At 45.0% G+C, this 27,050-nt stretch overlaps 1 protein-coding gene and 1 long non-coding RNA gene across 8 annotated transcripts in view; one reads left to right on the top strand and one right to left on the bottom strand.

Annotated features, from left to right (window-relative positions):
• The window catches only part of COL5A3 (collagen type V alpha 3 chain), a 123,317-nt gene that overhangs the window by 92,306 nt on the left and 3,961 nt on the right, over window positions 1–27,050 (bottom strand). For 3 of the 6 annotated variants that reach the window (XR_014544703.1, XM_083599715.1, XM_083599716.1), the window contains exons 2-5: window positions 7,403–7,570; window positions 6,911–7,124; window positions 5,214–5,376; window positions 724–846 (exon numbers count right to left, since the gene is read on the bottom strand). Coding sequence is in view for 5 of the 6 variants with exons in the window: in XM_083599715.1 (XP_083455841.1) it covers window positions 724–846; window positions 5,214–5,376; window positions 6,911–7,124; window positions 7,403–7,570 (668 nt within the window). In the remaining variant the exon portion in view is untranslated. Of the gene's footprint in view, window positions 1–495; window positions 525–723; window positions 847–4,573; window positions 4,704–5,213; window positions 5,377–6,910; window positions 7,125–7,402; window positions 7,571–27,050 lie in introns of those variants that run through there. The other 3 variants (XM_083599717.1, XM_083599718.1, XM_083599720.1) reach the window with 2 other exon arrangements.
• On the top strand, window positions 17,871–19,786 carry LOC310756395. Of its 2 annotated transcripts, none has more exons than XR_014544853.1 (2): window positions 17,871–17,955; window positions 19,527–19,786. It is a non-coding gene; the product is annotated as an uncharacterized lncRNA (long non-coding RNA). The 2 variants fall into 2 exon arrangements; XR_014544854.1 differs by having other exon boundaries at window positions 17,871–17,970.

Below are 27,050 nucleotides of genomic sequence, written 5' to 3'. Positions count from 1 at the left end.
CAAGTACCAATATTGCCCCTATGGAACCAGCAGTGCTGGCCCTACCATTCGCCAGAGTGGGGCAACTGCCTCAGAAAGCAGGTGCTGATGATGGAGGGGAGTCAGTTAGACAAAAACTTAGAGTGGGAGCAAATCTTGACTTTTAAGAATGGGGGAGGGAAGCATCCATAATACTGAGCAAGCCTAATACGTCACATAAGTCACATTCCATGGTCGGGAAAGGTCTTCTTCACTGACTAGGCCAGGGAGCATCGGCGGATGGGTGAATCTGCTGATTCAAATTTCTCCCTGTTTCTTGCTTTTCAGATCTTAAGTTCACTTCTCCACATTTCCATATCAGTTTGAGAATTATTCTCAAAAAAGGTTCATGAAAATTTAGCAGCATTTTAAGTGCAGATTTTTCCTACTACACACACTTGTGCATGCAATTTTCCCTAACATAAAGCATTTTGTATGTTACATTCATCAATATAGACGTCTATATGCACACTTTACCTTAGTATATGCATTTCTGTACATTGCAGAATTCAGAAGAGGGTGGAGTTCACAGAATAGTACAGCCATGTACTATTCCAGAAAGTGTGAATTAAGTAGGCTTGCCTTTAAATGCTGACTTAAACAAACATCTCCCCCAGCCCTAGCTCCTATATAGGCCTCCAAATTTGGCTCAGCTCTGGGGTAATAGTCACGAAAACAGGGAACCCCTGTACTTTGCTCTCCTACCTCTTCGGGATCCTGGGCGTGCAACACGTAGGTGAGCTGTCTGTCGCAATCAGGCATGTAATGCTGACAATAGTGGGCTGCAGCTGCTGGATCCGGCACAATCAGCAGCTGCTGGAGATCACCCTGAAAGGAAGACAGGAGTGGGGGAGTGAACACAGCATGTCAGAATCTTGTTGCAAACATGTGCCCATGTGTACAAACACACACACACACACACACACACACACACACACACACACTGAAAGAACAGGCAGTCGTTGTCAGGGTGTATACGTTTGCATGTACCATCTGCCACATGTCTGTGTGTGTATGTTTCTACTGCAGTGAGAAGAGAGTGTTGTAAGACTGTGGAGACAATTAAATGAGACAAATGTGTGTATTTTCTTGGACTGTCTCCTCCTACAACAACTAGTAACTGTGTTATATAACTTGCCCTAAATACTCAAAGCACTCCATGGGCATTCACTCAATAATCTTTACAACAGCCTTCAAGATCAGAATAACTATCACTCTGTTACAAAATTGGGAGAGGGGAGCCTGAAGCCTTACCAGTTACAAAAGGTCACCCTGTGAGTTGGAACTTGGTGAGGTGGGAGAACCATTCCTGCTCTTAACCACAATACCACATCATCTCTTAGGAGGAGGTTGCTCTCTCTCTGCCATGCAAGGATAAGAACTCATAACTTTTCTCCCAAGAACTATGCTGTTTTTAGGTACCTCACAGAACTCTAACCCAGATCCTCCCATTCCAGAAGCCATAGCTTCAGCCAGTTAGCCAGGATTGGCGAACACTGACCTTCTCTATTGTTTGCTGCCCATTCAGGCACTCCCAGGCCTTGTCTGGTCCTCAGCCCAACCTTCAAATTGGCTAGAAGCCCTGTGTCCATCTGTCCAGATCAATTCAACCTTGGTCTTGGATATTTTCTTAGCAGGCCTCCTTGCCAGTGTTCATACAGAATTGGCTTCATGAATATCAGACTCTTCTTCCATTTGCCTGACTGCTGATCTCATCCTTTCCTAAATGGACTTTGTAAGGATACAGCACAACAATCCAAATAATCTCCTGTCCACTCTTGGATTCACTATCTTTGGACCATGCTCCAGACAGCAAACATTTGGGCAACACAGAACTTTGCACCCAGCCAATGATGGAGCCTGGCAAAGAGCTCTGTATAGTCTGAAAGTCTGCATACTCATATGCCAATAGAACTTAGAGTGCACTAAAAGAAGTCAATCATCCCTTTTTCCCTTCTTTCTTTTTGTCTCTCTTGCCTGGGACCACAATGCCAACAGCACAGTATGCCAAATTGTTATGACTGTGCATGTACACAAACATGCTTTGAGTTGCAGCTGGACATGCCCCCCTCTCCCTCCACTGGGCCTGTGTGATCCCAGCCAGCCCTGGTGCACAAGCAACATATGCTCCCAATAAATCATCTCATAAAGTATGTCCATTGGGCCTGTTTCCAGCACAGCCCCCGGAACCGCCTGCTCCCACCTGCTCAGCTGGGACCCACAATTACTGTGCTCCCAACATTCATTTGGAGATGGAAAGGAAAAGAAATCGAGCAGCAAGATGGAGAGCACAGGGGAAGGGAGTGAATCATGGCCCAAGGGTCAGGTAGGGACAGAGAGGGCTGGATCAAGCAAAGGAAGCCCCTCGGTCAAAAAGGAAGTCACAGGGAGGGAGGAGCCGCCAGGACTGGGAGAGTGTCCAGATTCCCAGACACATAAACAAATAGAATCACATATGCACACATACACAGAGAGAGAGAACATCTGCATAGCCAGCTTTGTAAAAATATACACTGAAGACCCTGTGAATGCATATTTACTAAGACACACTTCTAAAATACCTCCTAGCATTCTGTTCCCATTCACTGATGTCACAGCTCATTCAATCTACTTCCAGCCAAATTGCAGAGTATCCTTTCACATTTTCATATAATACTGTCTAGCAAAAAGCATGCTGTGAACCCTCTGTGCATAACCCCCTCCCAGATTTATTCTGTGGGGAGAATAGCCAGTTAGGGTGGGCTTGGGGATAGGGAGGGTTACAGAGATATCCAAGAATTTTAATCACCCAAATTGCATCACCAAAAGTCGAACAAGGAGACCCTACTCTCTCACACATTCAGGCCGGCTGCTTGCAGAAAGGTGGTTAATATTGCAAATGGGTCATTCAGATATTACAAGCAGGTCTTTAGCAACAGAGGCTTTTAAAAAACCATTTTTTCCTTAGAAAGTATAAATTCTGACTAAGCATCCCGAAACAGGCAGCGAACACATGCTGAGGAGCCTCGATTGGCCAAGGATCTCTGGCCTTCATCCACCACACATCCAGGGATGTGTACTTGCCCTTCATACTTGCTGTTACTATGGAAAATGCCAGTGTTGCAGCCCTGAGCATGATTGCTGTGTGGAATGGTTTTAACTGAAGGGCTGGAGCAAGGAATGAGAGTCCCAGAGTCCCCTTTCACCTAACTAGAATGGAATTTGACAGAAGGCAGAATAGTGACTGCTCGTGAAACTATAGTTCCTGCACTTCTTGCCCTGTTGTTCCTCTCAAGCCCACCCCTCACTGCAGGCTCCCTGGTGCCTGTTCTGCACTCTGTTCTGCTTCAGGAGGATTAGCTGCATTCCTTGCTGGAGGTAGGAGAGAGGATTATGAGAGAAGTGTGACAGAACAGGCATACAATGTAGGTTTGGAGCATTCCTCCTGGTTCCTTACACACACACACACACACACACAGACACACACAGTTTCAGTGAGCCCTCCCACCACATTGCTACCCAACAGACAGTTGCCCCACAGTCCAAAATGGCCACATCCAAACCTTCCAGGCACTCCGTCGCTGCCGCCCAACTCCCCAGAGGCTAATGGCTCTGGGCCAAGGTGTCCTGAGAGCCACTACAAGAAGTGCTTGTTCTTGGCCACCCCCAGGACCCGGCCTAGATGCCTTCAAAGACCTTCTGCCCTCTGACATTTTGTGCTTGGGGGAAGAATGTAGGAGGCGGCTGGGGGGGTTTTCTGCTTCTGGAGACCATTGGAAAAGGGCCAGCATTGTCCCGCCCAGATTTGGGAATCCCTGGGGCGAGGTCGGGGATTTTCTCTTCAGATGAAAAACATCTGCAGCACTTGAATTATTATTATTATTATTATTATTCCCCACCCATCTGACTGGGTTTCCCCAGTCAGTCTGGGCGGCTTACAGCATATCTAAAAACATAATAAAAAAAATCAAACATTAAAAATTTCCCGATACCGGGGTGCCTTCACATGTCTTCTAAAAGTTGTGTAATTCTTTAACTCCTTGACATCTGACAGGAGGGCGTTCCACAGGGAGGACGTCACTAACAAGAAGGCCCTCTGCCTTCTTGGTTTTCCTTTTAAAACTTTATTTCCACTTCTGTTTGGAAAAGGTAAAATATATGGGCACTCCTTCCACAAAAGTGCAGAATCTCCTCACTGCAGACAGATACGGCTTCCTCTTCTCTGCCTTCTCCTCATGCCTTCTTCCCCTACCCCTTTTAGGTTCCTGTTTCTGCCTCTCCACAGTGGCTCACTTCGTGGGATGGAGGCACCTAAATGGCCTCACAGCAGAAGTGTTGCTGCCATTTACTGGGAGGAGGACAAGCGAAGCAACAGCCAGATTGGGAATATGCAGTCACATCACTAGAGTCAACCCAGTGCTCCCACCTGTTTGCCCACACAGCCCTGATCTTGTTGCTGCCTTACTCCTCCTCCCCGTAAGCAGCCATGACACTACTGCCCGGAGGCTTTTGCTGTAGCTCTGCCCTACCAGACAAGCCATTTTTGCTGCCTATTGTGCACCCTTCCATCACTTACATTATCTCTGGGCTCCCTGTCCTTTAGCTTCTCTACCTCTTTGGACCTCTTTCCAGTCATAAGGCCTATGTGAGGTTTTAATCCCAGCCAAACTGACAACTGTCCCCTTTCTTCATTTGATCCTGACAGCAAACATTCCTGAGTAGCTGAAATGTTTGCAGACAATATTCTGTGTCATCTCATGAGCTCAGGCAACCCATACCAGAAGTTTCACTGTCACAGTCACAATAGGACCATGGTATGGTGATCTAACTTTCTCATTGTGACTCCAAGGCCATAAAAGGACAGCCCACTCAGTTCTGTGTCTGCAGTCCCTGCCTGAAATTAAGTGAAGCTCCATAAGAAAGATCCTAACATAAATCCGGCAGCCAGTACAGGCATACAAAGGCAGGCTCTGCTGAACTCCCTCAACCATACAGGCAGCAAGTTCTGGATTTAGTAACTCCCATAAGAAACAAAGCTGGCACATAGGTAAGGCCAGATGTTTGGTGGGTCATGCATCCCAACTAGAGTTTTGTTTGTGAAGACATCTGTAGGCAAATATAGACTATTTAACTGACTGGTACACTCTTTGGCGGCAGTTAGAGGTTCATGAAATGATCAAAGAAAGCATTTGAGACTTCTGAACGATCTTTCCTACCTCAAAAACATCTTCATCCGGCCGGCGAGCTGCAAGCAAGGTGGCACCATCAACACTGACAACTGGCTGCATGCCTCGCTTTAGGGGAAGTATTGCAGGGTCTTCACAGTCAATACTCAAAGATACATTCCCACCTTCCACACTCAGAGCAATGCGATGCCACCTGCCAAGGGATGGTACAGGTCAGAAAGGTGGGTATTAAGTGGGATAAATAAGGTGCCTGGAAACGGCACTGGGGAACTAGATCATACTCTCATCTGACAGTGGAGTGGACTGACTTTCACCATGTATAGTGAAACAGGGGGTGTGAAACAGACCCAGAGAGGCCAAGAGAATGAGACTGGAAACAGTGCTATTTGCTGTTGGCATAAAAGAAGCTGTGGTATTATGATCCAGGAGGAGAAAAGAGGCAACACTGAATTTTCACATTAATAATGATTGTTTCCCACATCTTAAAATTCACTTTATTTATCCCACCCTGTTCCCAAGGAACTCAGGAAAGCACATGTGAGGTTATCTGTTTTATCCTATAAGGTAGACTAGGATGAGAGATAGTGACTTGCCCAAGACCACACAGCGAGTTTTTTGAAAATGTACAAGTGGGGATTTGAACCCAGCTCTTCACAGTCCAAAATCTATCCAATACACCAACCCTTTGATATATGGATTTGAACTACTCAGCTAAATCTTGGACTGAAGATCTCCACTGATAATCGCTTCCATATCATTTAAAAGTTCACATCTCATTTATCCTCACAACATCCCCAAGAGGTAGGCTGGGTTGACAGAGTATGTGATAAAGAACTCGCTAAGACCATCCAGTAAAATTAATGGCCCTGGAATAATGTGAACAAATGTCTGGCATGATCAAACCCAATACTTTATTCACTACTTCACACATACCAAAAGGAGTGCTGTAATTGGAGAAGACCACAGGAACAGATATGGGATACGAGAATCACGGGATGGAGATGAGCAGAAATGTCTCACCACAATTCAATGGCATTTAACAAGGAATTATCAAAGCAAAGAGTTAAAGCGGACATGGGGAACATTTGACCCTCCAGACATTGCTGGATGACAATTCTCATCAGCCGTGACCATCAACCATACTGACTCCAGCTGATGGAAGCTGAAGACCAGCAACAGCTAGAGGACCACAGGTTCCCTATCATTAGAAAGTGGAATATTAGGGCTGGGATACCAACTTAGGAAAAATCTGTGTGTGTGTGTGCCTGGGGTGTGACCACAGAGGTGGAGAGTGTCCACTCCTTCTTCTTATCTCTGTTCAAGGATTTTAAAAAGGGTTTGATAATTGGCAAAACCTATTTGACCGGAGAGGCCGATGGGAATGTGTGCACAAGGGAATATGATAGAAGCATACAGAAGCTGTCTTTACTGAGTCAGACCACTGGTCCATCTAGCTCAGTATTGTCTGCACGGACTGGCAGTGGCTCTCCATGTTTCAAACAGGGGATGCTCCTCACCCTGGGGATGCTGGGGGTTGAACCAAGAGCTTTCTTTGTGCAAGGCAGATGCTCTACCCACTGAGCTGTGGCCCTTCCCCATGAGACTTTCATTGTACAACCACCAGCTCTTTGAAAGACACTGTAGACCTAAACTGGTCTTTCAGTTGTGTGCCCAAATCAGATAACAACTTTCAGAGGCTTCTTCCCACCCCACCGATCCCAACTCACTTGCCATCAGCCAAGTTGACTCGGCGAAAGTGAGGATAGTCCTCAGGCACTGGGTGGCCAAGCTGGTCTTCATAGAGGAAGACCGGAGACCGTCCGATCTCTACACCAAGTTGCTGTACTCCCCGCTCATCATATACAGAGAGCAAGAATGACTGGCTTCCTTTGACAGCTCGCAGAGTAGCCAGTATTGAGAAGTCCACTGGGAAGGAGCCATCTGCAAGGGAGGAAGGCAACACATCATGACAGTGAGAACTGAGAAGGAATTAGAGAAAACAGTACTGAGGTGATGGTATAAGAAATAGAAAGTATTGTGCAGCAGATAGGGAGAAAATAGGATGGGAAGTTGGAAAAATACAAAATATATTTCATGTACTGAAATATATGTTAAACTTTTGAAAATTTAAATAAAAAATATTACAAAAAAGGCTCAGAGTCTGCCCATCAGCTTTGATGCAATACACAATCCAATGAGTTTTCATGCTCCACCCTTACCAGGAAAGAGCTGCTTGGTTGGGGCGCTGAAATATGTCTGGTTCTCTAGGCGGAAGGCAAGATCACTTTCATCAGAGCCATTTCTCTGGGTGCAGATACCAGCAGCGATCGAGACCCCATTTTTGCCCTCTCGCACACCAAACGCCTGGAGCACATCCACAAGGCCATCTGGAAGGGAAGAACAGGACATAGTTACCCCTTGCCCACAATACAAAGTCATATCTGGGGGGGAGTAAGGGCAGTCCCCACTTCTGTGCCCCGACAGGTCACTTTTCTTCTATTAGACGAGAAAGCCTTGCCACACACCATAAAGCTGATGTGTTTGTTGAAAACAATAGCACCTGCTTAGCTAGAGGTAGATGTGGGATCAAAAGGGAAGTGTTTGGACACCATGGGAACTGAAACCCTTCCCATGCCTCTCTTACATTTCATACTTCTCCCATCATCCTTGACCACTGGCCATGCTGTCTGGGGCTAAAGGGAGCTAAACTCCAAAAACTTCTGGGTTCACCTGAAACATTTTGGGCTTTTGATTTGGTGATGGAAAAACAGGAGATTCCTCCCCTCCACCTTAACTTTATAAAAACACATCTTGTCTTCCTAATAATTTGCATTTATTTACTATTACACATAGGCATTTAGAGATACAGAAGCAAACACACAGGCAGACAGTATTTGTCCCAAAGCAGCACCAGCATCTTAGGTATCTCTTGACGTTCCATCCAAAGTCATAATGGCCACCAAGGTGAATGGCTTTAAAAAAGAATTAGACAAAATCATGGAAGATCAGTGGCAGGAGAGGATCTTCTCGATTTTGTAACTTCACTACTAGAGAAATTACGCTGGTTCCCTCTTGGCTGTCCTTCCGCCAGTGGGTAAAGACCTTTCTATCAGTGGCGTAGCGTGGGGGGTGCAGGGGGGGCCGGCCGCACCGGGCGCAACATCTGGGGTTAGGGCAAATCCATGGGTTAGGGGGTGCAAATCCATGGGTTAGGGGGCACAAATCCACGGGTTAGGGGGCGCAAATTACTTGCCTTGCCCCGGGTGCTGACAACCCACGCTACGCCACTGCTTTCTATGCCAACAGGCCTTTGGGAACTGAAAGGGCTGGTGCTGTGATGTGTGTTTTTTATTATTGTTATTGTCTGTGATTTTAATGGCTCTTTTTATAGTATTTTAATTCTATTAGTGTTTAATTACATTTTTATGATGGTCTTTTCTGTCTTCTTAGCTTGTTCTATTTTATCTGTGTAAGCTTCCTTAAGTTTCAGACTGGGGAAGAGGCGGGATATAAATTAATATCATCATCATCATCTACCTCCACTGTCAAAGGCAGTATGCCTCTGAAGAAACTGTGAATCACGAACAAGGAGAGTGCTGTTGCACAGAGGTCCTACATCTCAGCTTCGCATAAACATCTGGTGGGTCATTGAGAAGAAATGGATGGTGAACTAGATTGGCCTTTGGCCTGATCCAGGAGGGCTCTTCTTATGTTTTTAAGATGGCCTTATTCAATAACGGCCATATTACACATTAGAGATCATCATTCCCCAACAACAACAAAGCCATGCCAAGTCTAGCAGAACGGCATGGCTCAGAGCACCATCACATTGCCATGCCAGCTCTTCCATCATCTCCGTCTGCTGTGCAGATGGGCTGATGGCTTGCATGCACTCAGCTCATGGCACATGTGACTTGCGGGGGCTGGATGAACGGGGGGGAAATGCATCTTATTCCTAAAATATGCCATGTGGCAACATGCCTTCAAATTCCAATAAACTGAGGAGTCTAAACAGAATGTCATACTTTTAATATGGATAACTTAATCTGGAACAATCATTACCACTTCTGTTCTATGCTCACCATCAATAATCATGATAGAAACCCCACTGTGCACGTTAATACACACTGAACGGGAAGGGAAGTGGGGGGAATTCTGCACCTTTTTGTCATTCTGCATCTACAAAATGAAAAAGGCAAGGGAAACTACTTCACAACCACCATTCTTGAGAATGGATTCCATAGTGAGGCTGGAAGATGTTTGAAAATCCAGAAAGAAAACAGGACTGGCCTGGGTTGAAACTTAAGCAGCACATTTACATTTATTCCTGTGCCTTCTGCTTCATCACAAACTAGTAGAAGTTGGAATTCATCAGTCAAACAGACCATATAACTTTTCCCCTGGAGCTTTCCAGACCAGTGACAGCATATGGATGACTCATGGCAGCCTGGGCTCTGGCCTGATCCAGTGAATGCCTGTGGAAGCCAATCTCACCATGGCCTTAGGATACAGGTTCTGTCAAGCCATTCTTGCCATCCCTGGCTACCTTCCCAACATGCAGGCATCCTCAGCATTGGCAGCGGTTGACATCCTGTTGACCAGAGTGCCCTCCTGGCCAATAAAAACCAGCCTGATCCATAGGCTTGCCCCACTGTGGGTGTGGGATGAAAGGAAACGAAGAAATGTAGACCCAAGCCTTAGAAAATTTGTATATGGCAGACCATGTCAGCCCAGCAACGGTAGTGTTGGTGGCCTATTAGCTGGCACATCTAAGACTTGCATGTCCATTATCTGTTATACTCAACAGCAGCGGCAATAGCAGAGCTTCTGCAAATGGCAACATCGACGGTGTGGGCAGCATTTTGCATTTACCACAATGTCCCAGACCTAGTATCACTCTGGAGCATTGCTTGGAGGCTGGCAGCCAGTATATTTTTCCCTGTTGAAGACACCCCCATGTATAAGATGACCCCTATTATTTGAGCCCAAAATTAAGACATAAATATTTTAAACACCAAACAGAACAACTTTTATATTTTATTAAATATTCAAAACACTGGTATATTTAGTACAGTATATTTAAACATCAAACAGTGAGGCAAGCTGTGTAATGGCGGCTGCTCCTGTCAGCTCAGTGCAACTTCACTGTTGCTGCAGCTCCAGCTCTCCCACCTGTGTGTTGCACTTTTGACTCAGTATTTACGGTATGTGCCATATTTACTCCATGAGCGCCAGCAGATGCAGACGCTGGTCGAGGAGCTGCGACTGCCAGAGCTGCCTGAGTGAGTGCGCTTGGGGAATGGGGGGTCTGGGTAGCCAGGGGGCGGCTGAGGGAACCGGGTGGAAGGAGCAATGTCTGGAGTGGGGGCTGCAGGGTTTGTCGTGAGGCCAATAGTGAGGGGATATGGATGGTGCTTATGGATATATGGATGGTGGCATGTATTTATTTATTTATGTATTTGTATAAGACAACCCCCAATTTCAAACTTAAAAAAAATTGGGGGAAAGATTCTCTTATACATGGAAAATACAGTATTTGGATAAAATTCTACAAAGTGGTCCTCTTTTTCCAGGGACGGGATGGGCCTAATAAAAGAAAGATCTCACAAAAGTTCTCAGAAACTTGTCTTCTTGGAAATTTTGGCTCACTTCCAGATATAACCCACCGGAACTGGCAAACCACTGACTGTGACAGTGCAAGAGACATTCTGCATCTTTCCTAAACTGGAAGAATCCCAGAAACCCAGTTTTCATTATTATTAAAAGTGTATCAGTTGCAGGTATTTTAAAGCAATATAGGCTTGCTGAAGACCAAGAACTCTAGATGCTCAGAGAGATAGAGAGAGAGATGGTGCATCCAAACCTTTGATGGTTTTGGCTGGGATTCAGTTGCATACTGGCAAATTTAGATTGTACAATTCAGGTTGATACTGAGCTCTTGCTCAACAAACCCATTTCCTGAAAAGATGGGACTTCTGTGATGAGAAAAGTGATGGGAAATTGCACTGGAAAGCATGGCATAATGCTTGTTTTGATGTAACGTCACCTAGCCTCCCTGCAAACAAAAAAGGATGAATGCTCTATAGATAAGTCATCTGGAAGCACCCAAAGGCATTAATGGAATCCCCATCATTTCCAACTAACCTTCTCCCTTTATTCTGTATTAGGCGACCTCTTCCTTGGTGTTCTCTGGTTCCTAGAGCAACCAGAGCCACTATTCGGATGGCCTCTCTTCCAACAGGTGGGCATGCTTCCTGCCTTTCAACCTTTGTATATATTTTTTCAATGTACTGAGAAGCAAAAAATAATGGCAGTTTCTTCCACACAAAGGGGTTCCAGCAAACTCCCGCCGTTGAGTAGTCAACCTCCCTCATTCTGACAAAGTTCTTCATAAGGTTATTTCCTCAGTTATAAGTGGGCTGCTCATACAAGGTTTTTATTTTATTTTGAGTTTTTTAGCTTTTAAAAAGAAGCCTACCTGTGGTTTAAGCAAAGAGTTAAGGAACTAACAAATCATGTACCAATAAGTATGTTAAGTTAATTAAGGCACCAGGCTTTAACATCAACCCCACCGAGTTATTGCTATCACAGTATTTAATCTTTTGACCTGTGTTAGATTGAAGGCAGACCCTCCAAGTGTCCCTATTTCCCTATTTCTCCTAATTTAGAGAAGCCATCCCAGTTTCTGATTTGATCCCAGAATGTCCTGCTTTTCTTTAGGATGTCCCTATTTTCCTTGGAGAAATGTTGGAGGGTATGGAGTTACCCAACCCCCTAGCCGTCTGAAGGCAGCCCTGTATAGGGAAGGTTTTTAATGATGTTTTAGTATGTTTTTATATGTGTTGGAAGCCACCCAGAGCACCTGGGGCAACCCAGTAAGATGTGTGGGGTATAAATAGTAAAATTATAATCATGGAATGGGACGTCCCTATTTTCATCAGAGAAATGCTGGAGGATATGGAAGTGAAGGATTTGAGAGCTCATAGTTCATGCTCTTAACCACTACCCTCCTTCCTCTGGGGGCCTGTATAGAGAAGGATGAGTGTTAAATTGCCCACATAACCAAAGGAAAGCAGAGCACAAGTGCATCAGGTCGGTCTAAGTCTTCGAAAGCAGGAAGTTGAGGAGGCCTGGGCATTTATTACAGAAGCAAATTCTGCCTGTGTTTCACACATGCATACTCCTAGGCTAGCCTATGTGTGTCCAGGGGCGAGAGAGAGCAAGGCTCTCTACCAGAGTTACAGAGCCATTTTTAAAAGACTAAGAGGGGGAGGCAAAGGAGGAGTCGTGTCCATTCTCTTCCCCTCCTATGCAAAGAACCCAGGGCTCAGCCAGGAAAAAGCCAAGCTACATTAAAGGAAGGAATGCATTTGCACATATGCGGAGTGCACTGACAATCTATGCACAGCCTCCATCCATCAGGAAAGGGCATAAGGTCTGGTCTGGCAGAGAACCATATCCTAGCTGGCAGACTTGAGCTTGGGCACCTCCCATGGCTCTGGAACTGAACACCACAAAGAGCCTTGTGGCTCCTTAAAAGCTAATAAATTGGTTATGGAAATTAAACACCTCCCCTCAATCTCTCACTGTGGTTATAAAAAGCTGTCTGTGGCAGTTTCTCAAGGGGGGAAGGTCCTACCATTTCTCCCCCTCCCTTCAGAATTAAGTCTGGGGCTATTGTGTGCTTTGCATACTGACAAGAAGGTCTGTTTCACTTGATTTAAGCATTTTTAATGTTTGTCTTTTTTAAGGGTCCTTGTAGCAAGAGAACTGGAGGTTTCGCATGCACCACCCCCACTTCTGAGAATACCTTCCACAATGGTTGGGATGGGTGAGGAGGCTGCAGAAAGATTTCCTTGGAGGTTAAAAAATGGTTTATCTCCTTCTCTCCCTGAACAAATTTTCTAACCTTTGCTGGGAATTGTGTGGGGAGTTCTAGTACACCATAGTCTGTCCATTCAGTCCTTTTCCACCAAATTCTTTTTGCCTCCTGCAGTGGGATGGGAACATGGAACCTCTGACCCTAGAGAAGCCACAACTCTGTCCCATCTCCCATGCTCCTTTGACCTAGTTCTAAGATCCTGCTTCCAGCTGACAATGCTCCCAATGGACTTACTGTCTCCGCTCTGCTGCTCTCTGCCCACCCCCGGCACCATTCCCTGTCCAAGCAAAGCATTCAATAGGATTTCCACGTTACCTTCCCACATTAGCAGCCACATGCTGGGATGGCAACTGGGCATGATGGGGACGTGCGGGGGAGGCTTGTTTTCCTGCCATCCCATTTGCACACAGAAATTCAGTGGTGGAAAATGTGACCTTGGGAGCTGAGCATCTGCAAACAATCTCTTGTCCCTCTCTAAATGTCACCAGCAACCCACTGCCAACAAAGGCTGGTTTCAGGGAGCCCCAAGACAGGAGAATGTAGGAGTTTGGGAATCACACAGCATGCCTTCGTTGCAGTTAGATGTGCAAAATCAAAATAGAATCCCACCTATAGAGTGAAATTCTATAAAACAAACTGACACACGCAACAGAATGTGGCCTGGATGTACAGTTCTGTTTTATTTGAAACAAATTTCACATGAGTTAGAATTGTAGAGTTGGAAGGGACCCCGGGGGTCATCTACTATTTCAGTGCCCTTCCCTGTTTCTTTTTAAACTCCTTACACAGAGAAAGGTAGGCTAGACTGCTGCTGAACAAATTTTCTACTTGCAGGGATGTTCTTTTTTTAAAGCCACACAAAACACAAGACATAGGAAACATTCAAAAATGTGATTTCCTCACCACCAGTCTGAAGTTGTACAACTGAGCCCATTACACAACACAGGCTACTGCCTGTTTTGAATGCAGGCTTAGCCTGAGCCCAGTGGGAACTGATTTGGCCATAGGGGAACTAAGACCACATCCAGCCAGCACAAGTACTTCAACAGCAGCTTAATGCATCTGTAGTTCTGTAGTTATGCTGGGAGGAGGACAAGGGGAGAACTGGGGGAAGATGAAGACCTTTCCCTGCTCCTGCAAACACACTCCTTTCCTAGGGATCTGCTGCCTACAATAGAAGGAACAGCTTCACAGCTAGCCTGCAGAACAAGAAAGAACTCTGCAGTGCCCTCCCACAGTCTCCTTCGAGGTGGAAAAAAGTAGGGAATGGATTTCTGCACAAAACCAATAACTTTGTACAGGCATCTACTCCAGAATAATTGATTTGCTGCTCTTCTCCTCCATCCTTTAACAAACACCATGCATTAACCGGCAGCTGCAGCTGTTACATCTCCTGACTCCTTCCATGAATGAAGCTCCTTCTTTCCCCCATCTCTTGTGACCAGCAGGACTTTTAAGTTTGTCCCACAGTTGGCAGTGGGGGAAGGTAAGCCAGCAGAGGAACAGGGGCAAAACAGGGATGGAATTCGAGGCAGGCCCAGCCTACCTGCTTATTTTAAAGAGGGGGAACAGCCTACCTAGCAATTTTTATTTGGGGGTCTCAGAGAGGAATTCATCACGCTAAACCTATTGCTCCATCAGTGCAAGAATTTCTGCTTGCCTGATGGAACAATCTGCCTGTTCTCCCCTGTGTGCTATTCCAGGGGTTACCCTGAACTTCTACAGAGCCAATTTGGGAGAGTGCAGGGCAAGGAGAGGAAGAAGTCTTGGTGCACTAAGAGAAGTCTTTGCATAGGCTTCTGCTGGCAGAGCTTGTGAGTTGAATCCCACCCATATTTTCCACTCCTGGAGCAGAAAGTGTTCTGGCTGCAGCCTCATCACATACAATGGCAGATATAGGAACTGCCCATTAATGAGAGGCTGCCCCACCCCAGCCTTGAGACTACAAAACCCATGATCCAGTGCAACTGTGTGTGATGCACACGTGCACAAAAACAATGAGGGTGGTTCAACAGAAACAAGCAATTGACATTATTGAAAGAATGACAGTGTGCTTACACGGCTAACTAAAATTTGAGCAGGCAGATAGATTTCCCACGGAAATCCGTTTCTTAGAGCCAGCAAAGGGGGATTGAAAATGGAATTCTGCCCATAAAGTTTCACACATGCCTTCTGAATTAATCCCTAATGCGGTTTGCCTTTGTTCATGTAAGCTGAGATGGATACATTCTTTGTGCCAGTGTTCCAAACACAAAGAGATGTGAACAAGATTTTTTGTTTCCATCTAATAAACAAGAGTTGTACAAAATCTCACATCAGAAGCCAAAGGGGAGAAAAAACTGAGGGCTAGTTCAGCAGCTCAGGAGTGCGTGCTCATGTGAGCAAGCATGCAATATAAGCCAAGAGTTCATGGATCTTGGCTGCAATAACATCTGCAATCTGGAAAGCACATTTTTCCAAAGTTCTCAGATTGAAGAAGTTGCCATGGTTAAGATCTATGAGCTCCTGACTCACATGACACAGTTTCTCATGCAAGTACACACCCAGAGACGGTGAGAAGGGCTCACACAAGCGTGCGAGACAAATATCACCCAACCCGACTATGTGTCTGAGGCCACAAGAGAAATGACATTGTGGTTCAGAGCAACCTGCCACTTAGATCAGGAATATTCTAGGATGATTGGTGGGAAATCAAAACCACAGATACCAGCCAGGCTCTATTCTGAGTTGGCTGCAAATGTCATTGACTGTCTCTGCTGAGAGCATCTGAAATATTGATCTAAAAAAGGCTCCAATTTTTAAATAAACAAAACCTGTAATAAAATATATTTTTAAAATCTGAAATAAGTTCAATAAAACATTTTGTTGCAGATCTCACTGCTATAGCCCAAACCTAAGCCTCCATGTCTATGCTACTCCTCTGACTACCAGAAGCTGAGTTTCATGCTATTAGCTTCTAGCTAACAGATGTCGCTGTTGCTTACGGGTAGCATAACTTTGAATGGCATCTGCACTTTCCAAATGGAGTTCCAGGGAAGCTTATCAGGGTCCCATGGCAAGATGATCTTTAAAAGAGGTCCAACCTTCTCCTGAAATTCAGTCACAGGGAAGCACAGAGTATGCCTGCATGGAGCCACTGGCCACTTAGTCTTCAGCTGCCTCCAACCAAATCTCCTGCAATGACATGTGCAAAGAGTCCTTGGCTGGCAAATCGAGGAAACGTTTCCCAGTGGGTAGGGAGTTTGAAAACCATAGGGCTAAGTGGACCCAGCATCGCTTATTCTATGTCTTTATCATTCCCCCACAATGTTTTTGGATAACATCAGGCAGCAAAAAGCTCTGAATTGGATTTGAATGCAAAAGTACATGTGACATGGGAGGTCCATGACTGGATCTCCAGACATCTTTTTAAGCTAAAAAGAAGGCATAGGAGAATGCAAAAACCGGATCTGGGCCATCGCACTGAGGAAAGGTGGCTTAACCCTTCCTCCAGTGCCATTTCCCTGATCAAAATTGTCCCCCAAGCTCACTTCTAGGCCCAGCAGGAACACAAGTACCTATACTGTGCCCATTGCCTTCCCCTCCTGGGGCTAACAGCAGTTCAGGAAGGTGAATTTCAATCAGGAAAATGGCAAGGGGGCAGGATTAAATTCCCTCTCCTCATGGCTGTGTTTTTACCTTTTAAGAAAGATGTTGGAAGGCTAAATAAGGGATCTCCCTCTTCATCTGCAATTTGCCCTGGTGTGCATCAAAAATGTGGAGAAGGGACAGGGCTAGGGTCAGGATGGAATGAAGGATACTAGGAAAGCTTGGGTGGGAAGGAGGAGGTTTATTCACAAAGTTGCAGCCTGGGAGCTGAGGAGGAAACGATGAACCGCAAGTGGCTTGGAAAAAATGCACTGTGGGTGGTCTCTGGCTGCTTGTAGGCTCCGGCCCTGACCTGCTCTGCCCCAAACTGAGATGATCCCAGGCCCCGCCTCATGTAGTCAGGATCTGATCCCAAGGAACATAATGTGCTGGTACCAAAGAGAGGAATGCAGGCAGAAAACCCCACCAGGCTTCAAGTCTGAGGCCTAGCTCTCAGGGAAATAATAAACCTGTGTCATCTAGGCTGGGCTGCTTCACAGTGGAGATACGGGAAGAGACATATATTTCTCCTCCGTACAGAAGCAGGGAACAAGGGAGAGTAAAGTTATTGCTTACTCTTCTCACCAATGGTTTGGGGTTCCTGCTCTTCTGCAAGGAATTTTTGCTAGTATGGAAGGTCAGATAATCAATAAGATTCCTCCCTCACCTGCAGGTTGAAGTGGCTCAGCCCAAACTAGGCTTGAATGGAAGTGACGGATGATAAATTTAGATTCCCAATAGACTAAGCGTGAAGAAGGGGTGTGTGCTAAGCAGGCACATAAGTCAGTACTGACCACAGGAGAAAATACCATCACTATGCTGAAGAAAGATCAGTTTTAGGTGGGGGAAAGCCACCCCTCCCCACAACTCTGCCTGAACAAGATAGCTATAACACCTTGTTTGTCTCTTAGGTCGGCTCTTTGAACAACCATCACACTTCATTTATTCATTAACTCCTATCTCTTTTTTCCAACAGAAGATCTTAAGGTGGCTAATAAAATAAATATGCATGCAATGCAATAGGCCAGCAGGCCAGTGGAACAGTATCTTCTAAACTTTCTCCCATTCAGAGTAGCTGGCTTCTGCATGGACAATACAAAATGGCTGGCTGACCAGTGGAAATGGGTTTTCCTCTGCTAAGCTGCATGTAGCCCTAACTCTCTTCTCCTCATTATCCTAGGAATTTCAGCACCACTATTTCCACCCCCATCACCTCTTGTACCCAAGATCCAATTGAAGCTACAGAGTGGAGTATACAGAGATGTGAGTCCAATTCAGGTATCACTAGTAGTTAGGGTGGCGCTGTGGGTTAAACCACAGAGCCTAGGACTTGCCGATCAAAAGGTCGGTGGTTCGAATCCCCGCGATGGGGTGAACTCCCATTGCTCGGTCCCTGCTCCTGCCAACCTAGCAGTTCGAAAGCACGTCAAAGTGCAAGTAGATAAATAGGTACCGCTCCGGCGGGAAGGTAAACGGTGTTTCCGTGCGCTGCTCTGGTTCGCCAGAAGCGGTTTCATCATGCTAGCCACATGACCCGGAAGCTGTACGCCGGCTCCCTCAGCCAATAAGGTGAGATGAGCGCCGCAACCCCAGAGTCAGTCATGACTGGACCTAATGGTCAGGGGTCCCTTTACCTTTATAGCTAGATCCTATAATGTGCTGATGATAGAATCACTTGGGATATAGGTGTAAAGAATAAGAGGAGGAAGCTGATAGATCAGCTGTTTGCTCACAAGAAAGCTGTTCAGTCAGGTAAGGAAGGGCAGGGCTGGAGAGATGCTACAAGGTTCCAGACCCTCCTGGTGGCTTATAAGCCTCAAAGGGAGCCACAGGAAAGGAGAGAGGGGAAAGCTCCCCTGTGTGTCTGGCTACTTCCATTACTTAGCAAAGTAGCAGGATTGCCTGGTGATGGTCCCTGTAGAAGTCAGGAGCTATAGATTCCTGTGACCACAGAAATTGTGCTACTTCAGACCCCTAGGGTAAAGGAGTGCCAATGAGGATGATTCTGTTATCCAAGCATTCCTAGTATGATGAAGGATCCAGCAACAGGAAAGGAGCAAATACATATACATTGGGGGGGGGGCATGCAACAGACATAAAATGGTGCTAATTTTCAGCACACAGAAGCTTTTCAGCACTGATTAAATGAAAAAGGCCTAGGGACCATCCCTGGCCCCAGATAATGAGTGTCCCTGGCTCAGCTTCGGGGGCTGCTAGATACACTGACAAGTTACCAGCTCAGGCAGCAACAGCTCCACTGGAGGAAAAAATATGGAAAAGGAAACAGGCCAGCCAAATCTTCCTCCACCGGATACATGGGCCATGGAGCTCCAGCCAGAGCCCTTGCCTGCCAGATGTTCACAGCTGGGCGTATGTCCCCATTGGCTCATCTACACGACCTGCCAAAATCTGGATTTTCCATTCCCAGCAGTAAAAGAAGATAAATTCCAGGGCAACCCCGAGCCAATGATGTCAAACCTGTAAGCACCACCTACTGCTGCTGCATGTTATTGAATCTCCTTCCCTGAGCACAGGTGACCTCCCTGGTGACCTGTCCATGGTGCTGAACAATAAGTGGTGCAGCCCATGGGAACCATCCTAATATTAGAAGTAGGTGGAAAGCTGACTCAAAACCAGCAAGAAGCCAATTTGTCTGCAGTGGCTGCCTGGAACAACTGCACAAACAGGCACCCCAATGCAGAGAGATGTGCAAAACACAACACAGAGTCTCACCAAACACAGAATCATTCACCTCATTCCAGAGCTAGAAAATATTCCAGTTTCCTCAGAAGCCAAATACAAAAAACGTTAACTTATCCTTACTGTCTAAACAGATAAAACCCTCCAGTATAAAGCAATGATAACAAACTGTTCTGGGAGAATATGAAGGGGAAAGCTGATGACATTTAGATTAGAGAATCAACCACCACTGCAGAGAAAATGAACGTTGTCCTGGTGAGTACAAATGTATGAGTGGAAAGTCAAGGTCCAAGTCAGCAGTAGGAGGTCCATCTTGTCATCTGTTCTAAGGAGCAGCAAGTTCCATTATCAGGAACCTGAACAGGTATTTTCCCACCATGTTATTAATAAAAATGGAATGGAATGGGCAGGAAGCCATGTGCAAGGACTTCTGCTTATGCAAAGGGGCTTTCCCCACTCTCCTTCCCCCATGAGCCCCAATGCCCCATGAAATTGGCTCAGTGGGGCACAGAAGAACCCCCAGAGCAGGGGGGGTCATTTTATCTGACAAGCAGAAATGCTTGCACTAACAGAATGTTTCATATACCACAACACTGAACATTTCCCAGAATCACATGCATTTCAGCAAGTAGTATAAGCTAGTCTTGGTTATGATTTTGTCCATTCTGCTAAATTTTATTTTGTTTCTCTTGCTGCTTCTGCTATTTCATTTCTGTTATGCTCTGTATTTCTACTGGTTTTCATTATATGTTGCCCTGAGGGTTTTTACTGAAGGGCAGCACAGACATTTTCAAAATAAAGAAACTGCATGGTGGTGATGATAGTTAATAACAGCAACAGCAAATTATATCCATCATGAACTTCCAATATACATGACAACTGAGGGTTTCAGAAGCTAAAACAGACAGGCCCCCATCCCCAAGGAGCTTACAATCTACGTTTCAATAGTGAGGAAGCATCAGTAGGGGAGAAGAAGAGACAAAAGCCACAAGGAAGCACATACGATACCTCTTGATATTTTACAGCTTGCCTTTTGAAACATGCGTTTTCAGTCATAGCACTGCAGTGGAAAGCTATAGGGACTCACAAGCTATAGGCACACTTCATCCCAGCCACATGAGCATATTGATACACTGAGTTACACTTAGAAAAGGCAAATGAAGCAGTGAAGATTTTGTTTGGAAGCCTCTCAAGATTACCCCCATGTGTCTGTTATATAGCTAGAGAATGCAACACTCTGCCCAGTGCTAGAAAAGCCGAATATTTTATTGCAGTGGACGACAGTTTAAGAAGCACTGTTCCATATAAACACATGTCTATCCATGCCTTTCTCTCCCCCACACAATAGAGGTTAGAAGAGCCCTATGTGGCCAGCCAGCACATAATTTTCAATCCTTTCATCCATCTATGTGATCCTTTGGCCCTGTGACTGCCAAGAAGGCTACTCCTAATGCAGTCCTACTTATTTATATGACAACTGAAACCCACTGCCAAGAGTGGCTAGCAACAATTAACATATATCTGGTGTTTGACACGCCTGGTTGCCTTTCTAATTGCCAGTGCCAGAAATACATAGAGATACTGGGGTACGGAGCAAGACCGCTGTCTTAGTTCTTAACATTCAGCTTAGTGCTGGTTTCAGTTTAGTATTGGAAGCCCAGGCTGCGTGTCATTCTCTTAGTTCTATGGTTATGATTGTGAGGAAATCATAGAGTTATGGGGCTGGGGCTGGAGCACCTACTTTGCATGCAGAAGGCCCCAGGTTCAAACATCACCAGGTAAGGGGCTGGGAAAGACTCCCATCTGAAAACTCAGGAGAGCCACTACTAATGGTCTAGACCATTTTGAATGAGATGGGCCGGCAGTTTGACTAAGGTAGAAGGTAGCTTCCTACATTCAGCTGAGATGGCCTGGTTTTGGCAGACCTTAGTACTGGCATTTGCAGCCACCAATGTCACCTTAAGTCTTGCCATTCTGGGACATATCTGGCAGGCAGCAGTACTTGCAATCCTGTGTGGCATGGAAGTGCAGGCTACATTATATGGCCTGATGTCCTGTTGACCCCCTTTCAGAGAAAGTTGTGGTTGAAACTGCATGCTTCTGAGTATTAGCTGTCCAGGAATGAGGCCAAAGAACAGAATGCAAGCAGCTGTGTACATTCTTGACTCCAAGGTATTTGCCCCAGCCCTTGTTCTCAACCATAACTTTGTATACAATGAATCAAAACAAACAAAGATTTTTAAATAAAAAACAAAATGAAATTTTGCAACAAGAAGACCCATGTTGGTTGATTTGGAATAAATTATGCAGTGTGCTTCCAGATAGATAGATAAGATTGCAGCCATTACTAATCCTACTCAGAGTAAACTCACTGAAATTAATTAACATGACTAATTTAGGCCCGTTAATTTCAGTGAGGACTCTGAGTAGGCTTAGCATTCGATACAGCCTATAGAGGTATATGTATGTGTGTGTGTCTCTGTGTACACGGGGGGGGGGGGAGGAGGGAGAGAGCAAGAGAGTTATATGCTTTGGGATCGCAATACAGAAATCATTTAGGCTTTCTCTGCATTTCAAAACTAGAATTTGTGGAAAGAAATGGGGCAAATGTAGGGTGGAGAGTTATGAAAAATGGGGAGAGGTGAACTGTAGGACCAGTAAAACAGTAATCACCAAGGAAGAACCAAGAGATGCTGAGCAAATTTAGGTCCCACCCTGGGACCACCAAAAACCCCACTCAGCTCAGATATAGCTTGTGGTATTTCACAAAAGTTATCAGCAAACACCAGAACTGAAATAACTCCCATATGTTTCTAGAAGCTGAGCCTGTCTGGATGCTAAAATCTAAGCCAGATACTCTGCTGGTCTGGCAATCTTGCAAAAGTGAAATACATGTTGAACAATTGAATAAAGAATCTCTCCCCTTCCCTGTAGAAATAACAACATTAACAGCAATATTCCATTTTCAGAGTGTTCCTCACAATCACAAAATGTGGTCTTTACATCAACCCTGTAAGGTAGGCCATAGCATTAAGGTAGGTCAGCGTTACTGGACATTTTGGGCCACAACTGGAAAGAAGAGGTCCCAGCAAAGGAAGAATGGATACAAAAACTTATGGAATATGCAGAAATGGTGAAAGAATAAGAAATCAAGATAAGAAACTTTTTATAAAAGAATGGAAATGGTTTATTTAATATTTACAGATCAATTGTAAACAGATATAAACACTGGCAGGATTATTGTAATAACCTGCAGCTACATAAGTGTGTGTGTGTGTGTGTATGAGATAAATAAATGAGTAAGTTAAGTTAATTTGGATATGCAGAAGATATTAAAAATAAATTTAAGGAACCGCAGAAAGAGGGGGAAGGAAGTTAATTTTTAAAATGTCAAAATGATTGTAAAATCAGTTAAATGTATATATTTGAAAAGTATAAATAATTTTATTTTTTAAAGGTAGGTCAGCATTACTGTTCCCATGTTTTAAAACCAAACAAGTCCATGGCAGAGGCAAAATATGAAGTGGGTCTTCCTGTTTCACAGCTCAGTCTTTTAGCCATTATGCACCACTTTCTCTCACTAAAAGCCCTTCCCGGTTTCCTCCACCTGCACTTCTTGACTGCCTATTTATTTTCATGTTCTTCTCTGCAATCACAAGAGCTAGAAACTTATGCTTTTTAAAACTCAAAACCAAACATTCTCAGGGTGCTGTATCCTGCATCTATCTCCATGTATAATCATTAAGAGGGCTTCCAGATGATTTATTCCCATGAGTCACTATGGCATGAGTGCTGAAGTGAAACAAACATTGCTTTTCCAGTGCCAATTTGTGTGTGCAGATCAGTGAGTTTGAGTAACATCAGCCCATCATTATTTTTTCCCTTGCTTTTTAAATAAAAGTGGGCAGGTTCTAGAAAAACTGAAGTTTCTCTGTCCCTCAAGAGATGTGACATTCCTACTAGTCACAACAGAAAAGAAAACAGTGCCTCAAAAAAAGTGGTACCTTGAACAACTCCTTTTAAGGCATAGGCTATACGCACATTGCCTGGGCTTTTGAGCAACTTAAACATTTTTTATGAATTTAGTTACTGTTTTATTTTAAATAGTATTTTAATTTTATTGTTTTTAGTTGTTGAAACTTCTCTGGAAACAATAATGGAAACCGGTATAAATATCTTCAAATAAATAAATAAAGGGTGCAAAAATAGCTTCCTCCTCTCCCTCCCCTGCCCACGATCCTGCTACTCCATGTGGACTAGCAGGATTTGTGGGTGATCTATACTCTGATTCAGTTGGTTGTGAACACACAAACTGCAAGATATTGAACCAAACAAGTCTTTCCTTATCATTCTCATGAAGTTACCACTATGGAGAATCAGAAGCAAAATGCATCTTCAAAATAACATATTCTCCCAAAATCTTAGCTAATAGTCATTCAGGAAATCTGCACATAACCTACTTGCACAGGCTAAGAGGTTACAGTCTGGAAAAGGAGACCCTAGGCTGGGGACATGTTGCTCTTCCTACCCTTTGAGACAAAACAGAAAGGCCAGTTGATCACTTCCCTATGTTGCAACATATTACCCCATCAAACGGACACCGTGGCAGTGGGGGGGGGGGGTCCAGCATTTTGCTGTTGCACAAAAGCAACTGGGGTGGTGACCGAGGTTGTGGGGGGGTGAACTATATTTGGAGAGCAAGTCACCTGTGTGGAGCGAGGGACGGCTGTGCATGGGGGACACCAGTTGTTGTAGGGGGGCAGCAACAGACACACAAAAGGAGGGAAAACTGGACTGAAGGGTTTCAGCTGCTCCCAGCCGCTGGTGATAGGAGCAATGATAATGGGAAACAAAATGCCTTGCCGTAGAAGTGCTCCCTGTTATTAGGGCTACTATTTTGAACTATGATAGACTTTTAGGCATAGTGATAGCCCTCCCTTTCTCCCACCCTCACATACTTGCACTGCTGGCCCACAGAACAAGGATAACCCCCCACTCCCCTGCCTGAACATGTGGTTTGTGAGAGACACATGCACAATGAGCAAGAGGTTGGGTGAGACAAGACAGGGAAGGGGAGCCTGTGGGCCTTCCAGATGTTGATGGACTACAACTGACACCCCCCGACCACTGGACATGCAGGCTGGGGTGGATGGGAGTTGCAGTCCAGCAACATCTGGAGGGCACCACACAGTGTGCCCTGAACAAGATGATCTCAAGGTCCCTTCCTGATCTATCATTCTTTGATTAAAAGTCCTGGCAGCACTGCCAGGGCTCTGCAAAATGTTCCTATATATAGCGCTTGAGACAGTGGAAATTAGGAGGTGGAATAAGCAGCATCAGTCCTCAGTGATTATATGTTTGGTGGAAATCAAATGGTGATTGACAAAAAGAGATACATTCATCCGAATCGCACAGAGACCAAGCACCTATGACTATCTGTCTCTGCTCTTGACCACTATTTGATGCCCGCAAGCTTGTTGCTACATGCATGCAGACAAAGCCCATCTCCTGGCAACTGTCATCTAGAGCCGTCCCTCAATCCCTGTGGCACTTCAGGTGCAGACGCTGAGCTCATCTGCCTGAAAGGCCTCTCATTTTTTCTCCATCATGTCTAAACAAGTCTCTGATGAGCTTGGAATGAAGCAGTAGATGTTTCTTTGACTCAAATGTCTTGGGCCTTTCTGCTTTTGATGCCCTCATTCACCTCTGGTTAAAGAGAACAGAGCTGTTTTGTCCAGCTCTGGTCCAGCTGCCAAGCCATCATAAAGCATCAAGATCTCATACTATCAGTCTTCTCTTCCCCTTCTGTAGTTGTCCTAGACCCGTGTCAGAACTTGCTCAAGGAGCCAGGAGTATCTTGCATTCCCCTAGCAAATGTTTGACATGATGATGTTAACACTACCGAGCATCAACAATGGCCATGAGGGTGATCAAACGCATTTGCCGGCTCTTTGCTGCATTTCCAGACATCTGCGACATGAAGGAGAGACTATTTAATACTCACTGCACAGACAGACATCCGATGTCACATACATCAGTGCCTGAGTGGCGGGGGATGCAGGTCAGTGTGTGCATGGCCACATGACCCGGAAAACTGTCTGTGGACAAATGCCAGCTCCCTCAGCCTGAAAGCGAGATGAGCGCTGCAACCCCAGAGTCACCTTTGACTGGACTTAACCGTCCAGGGGTCCTTTACCTGTACTTTTTAAATCTGTATATGCACTCACTTGTTGAAGAGAGAGAGAGTTATTGGGTCACAGTAAAGTGATTTTTTTTGAGGGGGCACTGAAACAGCTCCTTGCCAAGGCCACAAAGGACTCTACACCTCTGTGTAAACATCAATTTCTCTATGGCACCACAAGCTATTATCTTGGCAGTTTGCATGGACAGGGCAGAAACTTGTGCCATGTGCTGCATCCAACATGGAGTGATCGTTATGCTTAGAATTTTACTGCTGATGCAGTGAAAATCCAGCCCCATCCTAAAAGCAGTAAAATATCATCATTTGGTGGATCGCTACCATTTTGTCTTCTCTGAGCATGCTCAGTTACGCTCACCAGACAGGCTTTGTCTTCACCACTCACCATCAATGAAGGCAAGTGCAAGAACCAACAGAGCCTTTTCTTCAGGCAGATCAAGATAACCAAGTGACAGCAAAACTGCAAAAATTTTAGCAGGGGCAATTAGAATAAGATATATTATTTGATTACAGGTATTGATGAAAACCTCTAGAATGTATTTTGTATAGCTAAGCCTTTATCTATAACTTCGGTTCATTGTATTGTATTTTATTGCTATGGCTAGTGGCTGATGCAACTAAAGATTCTTCTGACCTGATCTGAACCAACAGGGACTCGCTCAGCACCAGGCATCCCGTGGTGAAACACACCAGCCCTTCCCGAACAGGCCACACAAAAGTAGCCTGAAACATGTTCCAGCATCCATGTGTGGGTGAAAAGAACTTTTTTTTGTATTTGCCACAGCAGTTTGGCACAAGGGTACAATAAGCTTCTGAGCTGCACAAGCCACCGTTGCTCATTCAAGATCGTGCTCAAAAGCTTGCATGCACTTCTAGTCACAGAAGGCTGTTATGTAAAAATGATCACCTTGCCCTTGGCCTTGCCCAAGATTTCCTTCTTTTTTCTTTTGCATTGCTTAGTGTTTGTATACCTGGAGGTATCTTGCAATTTACAAGATTGCATAGATCCCCATGCTGATCCCTGCAGGTGTCATATCAAGCCTTGTGCAAAATCAGCACAGGTTGCGGCAAACCTGTTTTCTAGACGGTACTGCTGCTACTTGTTTCACGCCAGGAATAACACTTAGCATTTGCACAAAGCCTCTCTTTTCAAAGTGTTTTACATTTGCTACCTGAATGAATATTACAATAGTTCAGAATACAGATGCTAGACTGCTTACAGGGAAAGGGGCATGGCAAGCACATTGTGGCGGAGCTTTTTCAGCTGCACTGGCTTCTCCTGCATTTCTGAGCCCAGTTTCAAGGGCTGCTCCTAACTTTCAAAGCTCTTTAAGGGGTCACAGTATGTGAAAGTGGCCAGACTCCACCAGTGCCTGTCCATACTCAAAACAAAAAAAAAAATTTCTTTCCAGTAGCACCTTAAAGACCAACTAAGTTAGTTCTTGGTCTTTAAGGTGCT

This window comes from Podarcis filfolensis (genome assembly GCF_964270895.1).
Source record: "Podarcis filfolensis genome assembly, chromosome: 2".
Lineage (NCBI taxonomy): Eukaryota > Metazoa > Chordata > Lepidosauria > Squamata > Lacertidae > Podarcis > Podarcis filfolensis.
This window is presented reverse-complemented; position numbering and strand designations above follow the sequence as displayed.